This window comes from Engystomops pustulosus, chromosome 10 (assembly GCF_040894005.1).
Source record: "Engystomops pustulosus chromosome 10, aEngPut4.maternal, whole genome shotgun sequence".
Lineage (NCBI taxonomy): Eukaryota > Metazoa > Chordata > Amphibia > Anura > Leptodactylidae > Engystomops > Engystomops pustulosus.
In genome coordinates, this window is record NC_092420.1 from 62,511,007 (window position 1) to 62,526,374 (window position 15,368).

At 38.5% G+C, this 15,368-nt stretch overlaps 1 protein-coding gene across 5 annotated transcripts in view; it reads left to right on the plus strand.

The window, feature by feature from the left end:
- KLHL20 (kelch like family member 20) overlaps window positions 1-15,368 on the plus strand; it is a 144,952-nt gene that overhangs the window by 763 nt on the left and 128,821 nt on the right. For 4 of the 5 annotated variants that reach the window (XM_072127977.1, XM_072127974.1, XM_072127978.1 and 1 more), the window contains exon 2: window positions 12,645-12,842. In XM_072127977.1, the coding sequence (XP_071984078.1) occupies window positions 12,820-12,842 (23 nt within the window). In that variant the 5' untranslated portion in view covers window positions 12,645-12,819. Of the gene's footprint in view, window positions 1-12,644; window positions 12,843-14,783; window positions 14,903-15,368 lie in introns of those variants that run through there. The other variant, XM_072127976.1, reaches the window with a different exon arrangement.

Below are 15,368 nucleotides of genomic sequence, written 5' to 3' on the forward strand. Positions count from 1 at the left end.
ACATTACTACAGTGCTGTATATGATATACACTAGTGCTCCATACATTACTACAGTGCTGTATATTATATACACCAGTGTTCCATGCATTACTACAGTGCTGTATATTATATATATCAGTGCTCCATACATTACTACAGTGCTGTATATTATATACACTAGTGCTCCATGCATTACTACAGTGCTGTATATTATATATATCAGTGCTCCATACATTACTACAGTGCTGTATATTATATACACTAGTGCTCCATACATTACTACAGTACTGTATATTATATACACTAGTGCCCCATACATTACTACAGTACTGTATATTATACACACTAGTGCTCCATACATTACTATAGTGCTGTATATTATATACACTAGTGCTCCATACATCACTACAGCACTGTATCCTATATACACTAGTGCTCCATACATCACTACACTGCTGTATATTATATACACTAGAGCTCCATACATCACTACACTGCCGTATATTATATACACTAGTGCTCCATACATCACTACAGCACTGTATCCTATATACACTAGTGCTCCATACATCACTACACTGCTGTATATTATATACACTAGTGCTCCATACATTACTACACTGCTGTATATGATATACACTAGTGCTCCATACATTACTACAGTGCTGTATATGATATACACTAGTGCTCCATACATTACTACAGTGCTGTATATTATATACACCAGTGTTCCATGCATTACTACAGTGCTGTATATTATATATATCAGTGTTCCATGCATTACTACAGTACTGTATATTATATACACTAGTGCTCCATGCATTACTACAGTGCTGTATATTATATATATCAGTGCTCCATACATTACTACAGTGCTGTATATTATATACACTAGTGCTCCATACATTACTACAGTACTGTATATTATATACACTAGTGCTGCATACATTACTACAGTACTGTATACTATATACACTAGTGCTCCATACATTACTACAGTGATGTATCCTATATACACTAGTGCTCTATACATCACTACACTGCCGTATATTATATACACTAGTGCTCCATACATTACTATAGTGCTGTATATTATATACACTAGTGCTGTATATAATATATACACTAGAGCTCCATACATTACTACAGTGATGTATCCTATACACACTAGTGCTCTATACATCACTACACTGCCGTATATTATATACACTAGTGCTCCATACATTACTATAGTGCTGTATATTATATACACTAGTGCTCCATACATTACTACAGTGCTGTATATTATATACACTAGTGCTCCATACATTACTACAGTGCTGTATATTATATACACTAGTGCCCCATGCATTACTACAGTGCTGTATATTATATACACTAGTGCTCCATACATTACTACAGCACTGTATCCTATATACACTAGTGCTCCATACATCACTACACTGCTGTATATTATATACACTAGTGCTCCATACATTACTACACTGCTGTATATTATATACACTAGTGCTCCATACATTACTACATTGCTGTATATTATATACACTAGTGCCCCATGCATTACTACAGTGCTGTATATTATATACACTAGTGCTCCATACATTACTATAGTGCTGTATATTATATACACTAGTGCTCCATACATTACTACAGCACTGTATCCTATATACACTAGTGCTCCATACATCACTACACTGCTGTATATTATATACACTAGTGCTCCATACATTACTACAGTGCTGTATATTATATCCACTAGTGCTCCATACATTACTACAGTGCTGTATATTATATCCACTAGTGCTCCATACATTACTACAGTGCTGTATATTATATACACTAGTGCTCCATACATTACTACAGTACTGTATATTATATACACTAGTGCCCCATACATTACTACAGTACTGTATATTATATACACTAGTGCTCCATACATTACTACAGTGCTGTATATTATATACACTAGTGCTCCATACATTACTACAGTGCTGTATATTATATACACTAGTGCTCCATACATTACTACAGTGCTGTATATTATATACACCAGTGTTCCATGCATTACTACAGTGCTGTATATTATATACACTAGTGCTCCATACATTACTACAGTGCTGTATATTATATACACTAGTGCTCCATACATTACTACAGTGCTATATATTATATCCACTAGTGCTCCATACATTACTACAGTGCTATATATTATATCAGTGCTCCATACATTACTACAGTGCTGTATATTATATACACTAGTGCTCCATGCATTACTACAGTGCTATATATTATATCCACTAGTGCTCCATACATTACTACAGTGCTATATATTATATCCACTAGTGCCCCATACATTACTACAGTGCTATATATTATATCAGTGCTCCATACATTACTACAGTGCTGTATATTATATACACTAGTGCTCCATGCATTACTACAGTGCTGTATATTATATACACTAGTGCTGCATACATTACTACAGTACTGTATATTATATACACTAGTGCTCCATACATTACTACAGTGATGTATCCTATATACACTAGTGCTCTATACATCACTACACTGCCGTATATTATATACACTAGTGCTCCATACATTACTATAGTGCTGTATATTATATACACTAGTGCTGTATATAATATATACACTAGAGCTCCATACATCACTACACTGCCGTATATTATATACACTAGTGCTCCATACATTACTATAGTGCTGTATATTATATACACTAGTGCTCCATACATCACTACAGCACTGTATCCTATATACACTAGTGCTCCATACATCACTACACTGCTGTATATTATATACACTAGTGCTCCATACATTACTATAGTGCTGTATATTATATACACAAGTGCTCCATACATCACTACAGCACTGTATCCTATATACACTAGTGCTCCATACATCACTACACTGCTGTATATTATATACACTAGTGCTCCATACATTACTACACTGCTGTATATTATATACACTAGTGCTCCATACATTACTACAGTGCTGTATATTATATACACTAGTGCTCCATACATTACTACAGTACTGTATATTATATCCACCAGTGCTCTATACATTACTACAGCACTGTATCCTATATACATTAGTGCTCCATACATTACTACAGTACTGTATATTATGTCCACCAGTGCTCTATACATTGCTACAGTACTTTATATTATATCCACTAGTGCTCCATAAATTACTACAGTACTGTATATTATACACACTAGTGCTCCATACATTACTACACTACTGTATATTATATACACTAGTGCTCCATACATTACTACAGTACTGTATATTATAATCCACGAGTGCTCCATACATTACTACAGTACTGTATATTATATACACTAGTGCTCCATACATTACTACGGTACGGTATATTATATACACTAGTGCTCCATTCATTACTATAGTACTGTATATTATATCCACTAGTGCTCCATACATTACTACAGTACTGTATATTATATCCACTAGTGCCCCATACATTACTACGTTACTGTGTATTATATACACTAGTGCTCCATACATTACTACCTTGCTGTATATTATATACATTAGTGCTCCATACATTACTATAGTGCTATATATTATATCCACTAGTGCTCCATATACTACTACAGTGCTGTATATTATATACACTAGTGCTCCATACATTACTACAGTGCTATATATTATATCCACTAGTGCTCCATACATTACTACAGTACTGTATATTATATTCACTAGTGCCCCATACATTACTACAGTACTGTATATTATATCCACCAGTGCTCCATACATTACTACAGTACTGTATATTATATTCACTAGTGCCCCATACATTACTACAGTACTGTATATTATATCCACCAGTGCTCCATACATTACTACAGTACTGTATATTATACACACTAGTGCTCCATACATTACTACAGTACTGTATATTATATACACTAGTGCTCCATACATTACTACAGTACTGTATATTATAATCCACGAGTGCTCCATACATTACTACAGTACTGTATATTATATACACTAGTGCTCCATACATTACTACAGTGCTATATATTATATCCACTAGTGCTCCATACATTACTACAGTGCTATATATTATATCCACTAGTGCTCCATACATTACTACAGTACTGTATATTATATACACTAGTGCCCCATACTTTACTACAGTACTGTATATTATATCCACTAGTGCTCCATTCATTACTACAGTACTGTATATTATATACACTAGTGCCCCATACATTACTACAGTACTGTATATTATATCCACTAGTGCCCCATACATTACTACGTTACTGTGTATTATATACACTAGTGCTCCATACATTACTACCTTGCTGTATATTATATACATTAGTGCTCCATACATTACTATAGTGCTATATATTATATCCACTAGTGCTCCATATATTACTACAGTGCTGTATATTATATACACTAGTGCTCCATACATTACTACAGTGCTATATATTATATCCACTAGTGCTCCATACATTACTACAGTACTGTATATTATATTCACTAGTGCCCCATACATTACTACAGTACTGTATATTATATACACTAGTGCTCCATACATTACTACAGTGCTGTATATTATATCCATTAGTGCTCCATACATTACTACAGTACTGTATATTATATACACTAGTGCTCCATACATTACTACAGTACCGTATATTATAAATACCAGTGCTCCATACATTACTACAGTGCTGTATATTATATACACTAGTGCCCCATACATTACTACGTTACTGTGTATTATATACACTAGTGCTCCATACATTACTACCTTTCTGTATATTATATACATTAGTGCTCCATACATTACTATAGTGCTATATTTTATATCCACTAGTGCTCCATACATTACTACAGTACTGTATATTATATACACTAGTGCCCCATTCATTACTACATTGCTGTATATTATATACACTAGTGCTCCATACATTACTACAGTGCTGTATATTATATACACTAGTGCTCCATGCATTACTACAGTACAGTATATTATATACACTAGTGCTCCATACATTACTACAGTGCTGTATATTATATTCACCAGTGCCCCATACATTACTACATTGCTGTATATTATATACACTAGTGCTCCATACATTACTACAGTACTGTATATTATATACACTAGTGCCCCATACATTACTACAGTACTGTATATTATATATATCAGTGCTCCATACATTACTACAGTGCTGTATATTATATACACTAGTGCCCCATACATTCCTACAGTGCTGTATATTATATCCACCAGTGCCCCATACATTACTACAGTGCTCTATATTATATACACCAGTGCTCCATGCATTACTACAGTACTGTATATTATATACACTAGTGCTCCATACATTACTATATTGCTGTATATTATATACACTAGTGCTCCATACATTACTACAGTGCTGTATATTATATACACTAGTGCTCCATACATTACTACCGTACTGTATATTATATCCACCAGTGCTCTATACATTACTACAGCACTGTATCCTATATACACTAGTGCTCCATACATTACTACAGTGCTGTATATTATATACACTAGTGCCCCATACATTAATACAGTGCTGTATATTATATACACTAGTGCTCCATGCATTACTACAGTACTGTATATTACAGTGATTTTCAACCTTTTTTGAGCCGCGGCACACTTTTTATACTTAGAAAATCCTGGGGCACACCACCAACCAAAATAGCACAAAATGACACTAAAACAGTCATAAAAGGCCTCCCTTTACTAATAAAAAGGCCCTAGCTGCCTCCCTTTACTAATAAAAAGGCCCTAGCTGCCTCCCTTTACTAATAAAAAGGCCCTAGCTGCCTCCCTTTACTAATAAAAAGCCCCTGGCTGCCTCCCTTTACTAATAAAAAGCCCCTGGCGGCCTCCCTTTACTAATAAAAAGCCCCTGGCGGCCTCCCTTTACTAATAAAAAGCCCCTGGCGGCCTCCCTTTACTAATAAAAAGCCCCTGGCTGCCTCCCTTTACTAATAAAAAGCCCCTGGCTGCCTCCCTTTACTAATAAAAAGCCCCTGGCTGCCTCCCTTTACTAATAAAAAGCCCCTGGCTGCCTCCCTTTACTAATAAAAAGCCCCTAGATGCCTCCCTTTACTAATAAAAAGCCCCTAGCGGCCTCCCTTTACTAATAAAAAGCCCCTGGTGGCCTCCCTTTACTAATAAAAAGGCCCTAGCAGCCTCCCTTTACTAATAAAAAGCCCCTGGCGGCCTCCCTTTACTAATAAAAAGGCCCTGGCTGCCTCCCTTTACTAATAAAAAGGCCCTGGCTGCCTCCCTTTACTAATAAAAAGCCCCTGGCGGCCTCCCTTTACTAATAAAAAGGCCCTAGCGGCCTCCCTTTACTAATAAAAAGCCCCTGGCGGCCTCCCTTTACTAATAAAAAGGCCCTAGCGGCCTCCCTTTACTAATAAAAAGCCCCTGGCTGCCTCCCTTTACTAATAAAAAGCCCCTGGCGGCCTCCCTTTACTAATCAAGAGCCCCTAGCAGCCTCCCTTTACTAATCAAGAGCCCCTAGCAGCCTCCCTTTACTAATAAAAAGGCCCTAGCGGTCTCCCATTACAAAGTAAGAGCCCGTAGCGGCCTCCCTTTACAAATTAAGAGCCCGTAGCGGCCTCTCTTTACTAATTAATAGGCCCTAGAGGCCTCCATTTACTATTTAAAAGGCCCTAGAGCCCCCCTTTACTAATTAAAAGGCCCTAGAGCCCCCCCTTTACTAATTAAAAGGCCCTAGAGCCCCCCCTTTACTAATTAAAAGGCCCTAGAGCCCCCCCTTTACTAATTAAAAGGCCCTAGAGGCCCCCCTTTACTAATTAAAAGGCCCTAGAGGCCCCCCTTTACTAATTAAAAGGCCCTAGAGGCCTCCATTTACTATTTAAAAGGCCCTAGAGCCCCCCTTTACTAATTAAAAGGCCCTAGAGCCCCCCCTTTACTAATTAAAAGGCCCTAGAGCCCCCCCTTTACTAATTAAAAGGCCCTAGAGCCCCCCCTTTACTAATTAAAAGGCCCTAGAGGCCCCCCTTTACTAATTAAAAGGCCCTAGAGGCCCCCCTTTACTAATTAAAAGGCCCTAGAGGCCCCCCTTTACTAATTAAAAGGCCCTAGAGGCCCCCCTTTACTAATTAAAAGGCCCTAGAGGCCCCTCTTTACTAATTAAAAGGCCCTAGAGGCCCCCCTTTACTAATTAAAAGGCCCTAGAGGCCCCCCTTTACTAATTAAAAGGCCCTAGAGGCCCCCCTTTACTAATTAAAAGGCCCTAGAGGCCCCTCTTTACTAATTAAAAGGCCCTAGAGGCCCCTCTTTACTAATTAAAAGGCCCTAGAGGCCCCCCTTAACAAATAAAAAGCCCCAGCCTACCTTTACTAATAAAAAAAAAAAAACCCTTGCTACCTTCCTTATACAAATAATAACCTTATATACTTACCCTTGATGTCTTCTTCCGCGTACCGTCACTCCTAATGGCGATCCGCTCACCTTCTGTAGCTCCTGCACCGCGCGCCTCTGGTCACGTGACTTACGCGACCTGACGTCAGGTCGCGTCAGTCACGTGACATGGGCCGCGCGGTACAGGAGCTACAGAAGACAATCGGATCGCCGACGCGGGACTTGGAGGTAAGTATGGGGCAGAAATACGGGGGCGCGGCGGCAGCTCGACACCGGGGCAGCCTAGTTCGGGCAACTTTCCCCCGCGGCACACTCAACCTTGTGTCGCGGCACACTAGTGTGCCGCGGCACACAGGTTGAAAATCACTGGTATATTATATATATCAGTGCTCCATACATTACTACAGTGCTGTATATTATATACACTAGTGCTCCATGCATTACTACAGTACTGTATATTATATACACTAGTGCTCCACACATTACTACAGTGCTGTATATCATATACACTAGTGCTCCATACATCACTACAGTGCTGTATATCATATAAACTAGTGCTCCATACATTACTACATTGCTGTATATTATATACACTAGTGCTCCATGCATTACTACAGTACTGTATATTATATCCACTAGTGCTCCTTACATTACTACCGTACTGTATATTATATACACTAGTGCTCCATACATTACTACAGTACTGTATATTATATACACTAGTGCTCCATACATTACTATAGTACTGTGTATTATATACACCAGTGCCCCATGCATTACTACCGTACTGTGTATTATATACACCAGTGCTCCATACATCACTACAGTGCTCTATATCATATAAACTAGTGCTCCATACATTACTACATTGCTGTATATTATATACACTAGTGCCCCATGCATTACTACTGTGCTGTATATTATATACACTAGTGCTCCATGCTTTACTACCGTACTGTATATTATATACACTAGTGCTCCATACATTACTACAGTGCTGTATATTATATCCACTAGTGCTCCATACATTACTACAGTGCTGTATATTATATCCACTAGTGCTCCATACATTACTACATTGCTGTATATTATATCCACTAGTGCTCCATACATTACTACAGTGCTGTATATTATATACACTAGTGCTCCTTACATTACTACAGTACTGTATATTATATATACTAGTGCTCCATACATTACTACAGTGCTGTATATTATATCCACTAGTGCTCCATGCATTACTACAGTACTGTATATTATATCCACTAGTGCTCCTTACATTACTACCGTACTGTATATTATATACACTAGTGCTCCATACATTACTATAGTACTGTGTATTATATACACCAGTGCCCCATGCATTACTACCGTACTGTATATTATATACACTAGTGCTCCATACATTACTACAGTGCTGTATATTATATCCACTAGTGCTCCATACATTACTACATTGCTGTATATTATATCCACTAGTGCTCCATGCATTACTACAGTACTGTATATTATATACACTAGTGCTCCTTACATTTCTACCGTACTGTATATTATATACACTAGTGCCCCATACATTACTACGGTACGGTATATTATATACACTAGTCCTCCATGCATTACTACAGTACTGTATATTATATACACTAGTGCTCCATACATTACTACAGTGCTGTATATTATATCCACTAGTGCCCCATACATCACTACACTGCCGTATATTATATACACTAGTGCTCCATACATTACTATAGTACTGTATATTATATACACTAGTGCTCCATACATTACTACAGTGCTGTATATTATATCCACTAGTGCCCCATACATCACTACAGTGCTGTATATTATATCCACTAGTGCTCCATACATTACTACATTGCTGTATATTATATCCACTAGTGCTCCATACATTACTACAGTACTGTATATTATATACACTAGTGCTCCTTACATTTCTACCGTACTGTATATTATATACACTAGTGCCCCATACATTACTACGGTACGGTATATTATATACACTAGTCCTCCATGCATTACTACAGTACTGTATATTATATACACTAGTGCTCCATACATTACTACAGTGCTGTATATTATATCCACTAGTGCCCCATACATCACTACACTGCCGTATATTATATACACTAGTGCTCCATACATTACTATAGTACTGTATATTATATACACTAGTGCTCCATACATTACTACAGTGCTGTATATTATATCCACTAGTGCCCCATACATCACTACAGTGCTGTATATTATATCCACTAGTGCTCCATACATTACTACATTGCTGTATATTATATCCACTAGTGCTCCATACATTACTACAGTACTGTATATTATATACACTAGTGCTCCTTACATTTCTACCGTACTGTATATTATATACACTAGTGCCCCATACATTACTACGGTACGGTATATTATATACACTAGTCCTCCATGCATTACTACAGTACTGTATATTATATACACTAGTGCTCCATACATTACTACAGTGCTGTATATTATATCCACTAGTGCCCCATACATCACTACACTGCCGTATATTATATACACTAGTGCTCCATACATTACTATAGTACTGTATATTATATACACTAGTGCTCCATACATTACTACAGTGCTGTATATTATATCCACTAGTGCCCCATACATCACTACAGTGCTGTATATTATATCCACTAGTGCCCCATACATCCTAGTCATTAGATGAGGAATTAGTTTGTAGATGACAAGGATCACGCTCTCACTGGGCCTAACATTTATATGGTGTCTCCTACTTGTGCATATTTCTATAAGCCAATTTTTTCTAGCTTTTGTAAAACTACTACTACTCCCAACATGTGTCAAAACACAGGACTGGCACCTCCATCCTGAGCTGCATACATTTACATGGAATCTATTATATTTTCAGTGACAGACTCCTATAGACCATTGAGAACATGAGCAGGACTAGAGCTCTGCTAGATGACATGCAGATGCCTTGGTCACTTTCTTTTGGTGTTGGGACTTATACGCCTCTAAACCACATACACATGCAACGTGCAAGTATTAGAAATCTCATTTGGGGGTCTCTCCGGCCACCTGCAGTCAGCCCCCCACCGTCTCTTGTCATCCTCTATGTCAATGGTGGCGAACCTATGGCACTGGTGCCAGAGATGGCACTCGGAGGCCTCTCTGTGGGCACACAGGCTGTCTCCCAGGCATAGCATCTGTTTGCCAGACATGGCATCTTCCTACAATCTCAGGCAGTCCAAGTAGTGCCCTGCTATTTTAAAGTGACCCATCCTGTGCTGCTTGGTCCTGTCCGAAGAGTTAAAAGGTGTAGACAGAGTCGGATTGGAGCTCCAAAATTCTGGTAGTAATAAGTTTGTTACTGCCTAAATTGGTGTGTTGGCACTTTGGGAAAAGCTAGTGCTTTTTGGGTCTCTTTTTGGGCACTCGATCTCTAAAAGGTTTGCCATCACTGCTCTATGTAATACATGCAATGTATGTTTCTGGGGGACTAACTAAGTTATATGTAATAGATTCCGGAAGCAAAAAAAAAGTTGCAGATTTTTGTGCCAGACACTTTTTAAATTAAAACACAGGGATGGAAAAATACTTTGTCTATTAAAAAATAGACTTGTTCCAATTTACTTACAAATGCAACTTACAGGGGTTGTCCGCTTTTAGCAAATAATTTATATTGTTTGTGTGATGAAAAGTTGTATAATTTTGCAGTATACTTTCTGTATCAATTTTCTAGATCTCTGCTTGCTGTCCTGCTATAGACATCTTCTTTGTTTACTTCCACTGTATAGAAATCTGTCCATGACCATGTGGTGTCACACAGGTGCAGTAGCTGTTAGTGTCACACAGCCCTGATTACTCTCTGTGATACTAATGGCTCGTCCACCTATGCAACATCACATGACCATAGGCAGATTTCTCTCCACTGGAAGTAAACATTTATAGCTTTCTCTACCGGGACAGCAAGCAGAGATCTGGATAACCATGAGGAATTGAAACAGAAAGTATATTGGAAAATCGTATCAAATTTCTTCACACAAACAATATCAATTATTTGCTGAAAGTGGACAATTCCTTTAATTGCAAACAGACAGAACCTATCCTGTACATAGCCTGGGGACTGCCTGTACAGTATATTGTTTTCTTTACTCCATAAAATATACAATTATTATGTGCTGATCAAAAACATTATATTCTGCTGAATGTCACTGAAAACATCTGTGGTCTGACAGATCTCTATTATTTTGAGGCTGCTGTCCCATAATGGAACTTACGATTCTTCAGATTACTCTATGGCGCCACTTTCCAGGGACGGGACAGAGAACACCTAGAATCAAGCAGGAATTCTGAAGCCTGCAGAACTGTGAATGCAGCTCTGATCTATGATACAGGCTCATCAATATCTCATCTATGTCTCAAGCTCATTACAAGATCATAGAGCAATGTAGTTACAAGGTTATGCAAGATTTAATGTAGATAAAAACCTGTAAGTGACCAGTAAAATGATATCTGCAGGCCGTGGAGCGTGTCTGGATGTGATACCTCTGTGTGGCATCTGGATATTTAATGTACCACCACTATAAAGGATTGTAGACCAAGCACACTTACATACTGGTGTGTTCCCCCTCCTGCAGGATCTGCTCTTCTTTTTTTTTATATATTTATATAAATTATGCATATTAACCTGATGGGCTCTAGGTTCAACTAACAGCTATGGAGCTCATTTGCATAATTTTGAAAGCTTTTTCTTGTAAAAACAAGGAAGGACATAAGAAGCTAAGATCCTTTATCTTAGTGGTAGATTTCCTTTATGTCTGGCACCCCGGTGCTTTCTCACCATTAATATGAATGTTCTTCCCGGCTTTTATCTCCCGGAGTTGAGAAACACTTTGCAGAGGAATGTGGACTATAATTGAAAGCCGATGTAGAGAGGCCGCACTGATGGTTGCCTTGTTTCTGTGTTCTGGGACTTAATCCAGCTTCTTAAATTGCCTATGACATTGCAGAATTCATCCAGAACCTATGGATTTCTCATTATTTCTCTCTGGTCTCCTTAATAACATCTATTTCTCTGCATAGTTCTGTATGATGGAAAATGTGACTGTTGGCGGCTCCTTCTTCCTTATTTCCTATGATTACCGCTGGATTTCCTTGCGTTGTTACCGCAGTGTATTCTCTTATTTTTTAGATGCTGCAAGGATTACTAGTTCTGCTAATCCAGAAGACTATAAACTGGATACCACGTAGGTCACCACAGAAAATCATCCTGGCTACAGCGACACATAGGACCTGCGGGGACTCCATGCGTCTGTCTTCCCTTTTACTGGTTTTACGCTTTGTGTGAAGAATTCTCTTCACTGTGCATGGACAGAAAACCAATGCGTAGGTGAGTACTGGAGGAGGAGGTATACCTAATGATCACCCGCACCCCACTGAGACAAGCTAAAGTCCTATTCGGGTTACACGAGATCTATATCCATGGTGAATACAATGTAGTGCGTTGACTCCCGCTGCAATGCTTGATCCCTTTGGTACTTAAAGGGGTTTTCCTTTCTCAGCAATTTCCTTCAGCTCCATAGAGATAAATGGAGCAGAATGGTTATGTGCAGCCATCTGCTCCATTAGTCTGACAGACCCCTCGTTTTCACAATCTGCAGGGGTCTCGGCAAGTTTGGTCCTATCCCGTGGATAGGGATTAACTTTCCTTAGTGGGAACACCCCTTTAAAGACTGAAACTTAACTTCACTTCTTCCACAAAATACAGAAGTATACTGCTACATATCACCTGGGGTATATGGCAATGGTAGAGCTACACCTAGAATAGAGGTATACCGCCATATTGACTACATCTACTTGATGGTACTCACGACCCTGAACATCCACAATGTTTTGGCAGTGTACAAGTCACTGTTTCAATGGCTAACCCACCTCCCCATGTAATTCTGTGGGCTCATACACATCATTGGTGAGTGTGGACCCAGCACACCGGTGACACATGGGACGCAGACTACAGACCCATTGTTTATGGTCATGTTCATGTGTACATAGCCCTACACAGATGGCAATGACCATATTCAATGACGTGGTGCTTATTTTTAGTCGTGTGTTTTGGTTTTTTTTTAAGACAAATGGCTGCACAAGATAATAACCAGTCACTACATACATTAGAAATTGCCCATTACATAAAGTCCAGGCCAATAGATAAATTAAATCTCAGAAATTGCTGATAGGATGATTTGTAAAGCTACAGAATATGATGGCGCTATATAAAGATTATTATTATTATAGGATAGATCATGAACTGCCATGGAGGGTGAAGTGAGTGGCTCCCGGCTGCTTCCACCTCTGTCCAGGATGCAGAAGGGCTGCCGCTGATTATGGGGGCCCCACTAGTCCTGTATTAATCCCCAGTCCTATGGATATGTATGGGCTGGAAAAGCCTTTATGGAAGGGCAGTGCGTCTCATCTGTGGCTCCTGATATGATGGGACACATTCCATAGTGTGATAAATTTGCTTCCGTTTTTTTTCTGTTCCATATATTGCCACAGCTTATGCCAAGGTTCAAAGATCTCCACCATTAAAGGGGCTGGGTCACTTCGGCAAAGGATATTGTAACAAACAATTTCTACCATTATAGGAGTAGTTTCATCAGAGAGAAATCCTCTTGTAAATTTTAAATTAGGAAGCAAACGGATTATCACTGTGCGCCCCATTCCCAACAAAGGATAGCTAGAGGATTTTTCAGATCTTTCTTAGGCCACATGCATATGACCGTTGTTTTGTCTGCATGTATCCCTTTTTTTATCTGATGGCACAATGGCACATTAATTTTAATGCACATGGCTGTGTATTTCATGAATCCATGTGCAAACTGTAGGTCCTATTCCTGCCTGTGTTTGCAGCTTGGGCTGTCCTATAAAAGTCTAGGTAACATGACAAATACTTGTTATACACATTTGGGGATCTAGAGCAGAAGATATCCTTCTGTGGTGTCTGAAATAGGGATATTTGGACTGAGGTTCTCTTAAATATGAAGATATTTAGATTTTTGTACAGAAGGTTATTATGCAGAGTTCCTATTTATACAGATAAATGTTGTATTGATTTGTCACTGAAAGTAGAAGCATGTAAAATATTTATTGTGTTTCTAAGAATTCTTCTTTTTTTTTCACAAATGGACGGCATACCCTCCCTTCCCCGTCCGATCTATATATAAACACGTTTTAATGTTTACTCCTATGCCAAGTGCAGAGCTGAGTTGTTAAGCCTTATGCCCGCTGGTCTGGGCTCCGGTTTCAGCCTGCAGCTGTTGGATTAATGATGGGAGAGCTGGAGAAGTCTCTCCTTGTTTTGTCCATCCGACACTTTCTCCAGTGAGTATCAGCCCCAGCAGCAGCAGCTCCTAAGGACGGAGACGACGCACAGATGCCAGATCTTATAGCCTGGTAATGGGTCTTACAGATTAGAGATGGGTGCAGTCTTATGGGTATCCTGCATAAAGATTATGACAACTATCACCACATTATGTCTGTAGAGTAAAGGCAATGGAAAGATGCAGACATTTTCTCTTTAAAATATACTACTTTTATTAGTTAATATCATGTTTAGTAGCAAAATTGCGGCAGTCAGATATTTTTATTATATTCATTACATGTGGCTCATTTATTTTATATGAAATGTCTTACACACTTGTGACTCACGAGGGACATGTATGTTTTAGATTCTTTTGTTACTGTGGGGTTCCTTAGATGTTACCCTATGCATTCAATATCCAGTTTTTGTTCACATCCACTTCACTGCTAGAGTAAATGCTGTAGTTCTAAAGGGAAAAATGAAGAACCAATAAATCCCCAATTGAACTTCCCTGAAAGAGATTTGTATCTTTTCAATGCAAATTTAGCAAATCGATTT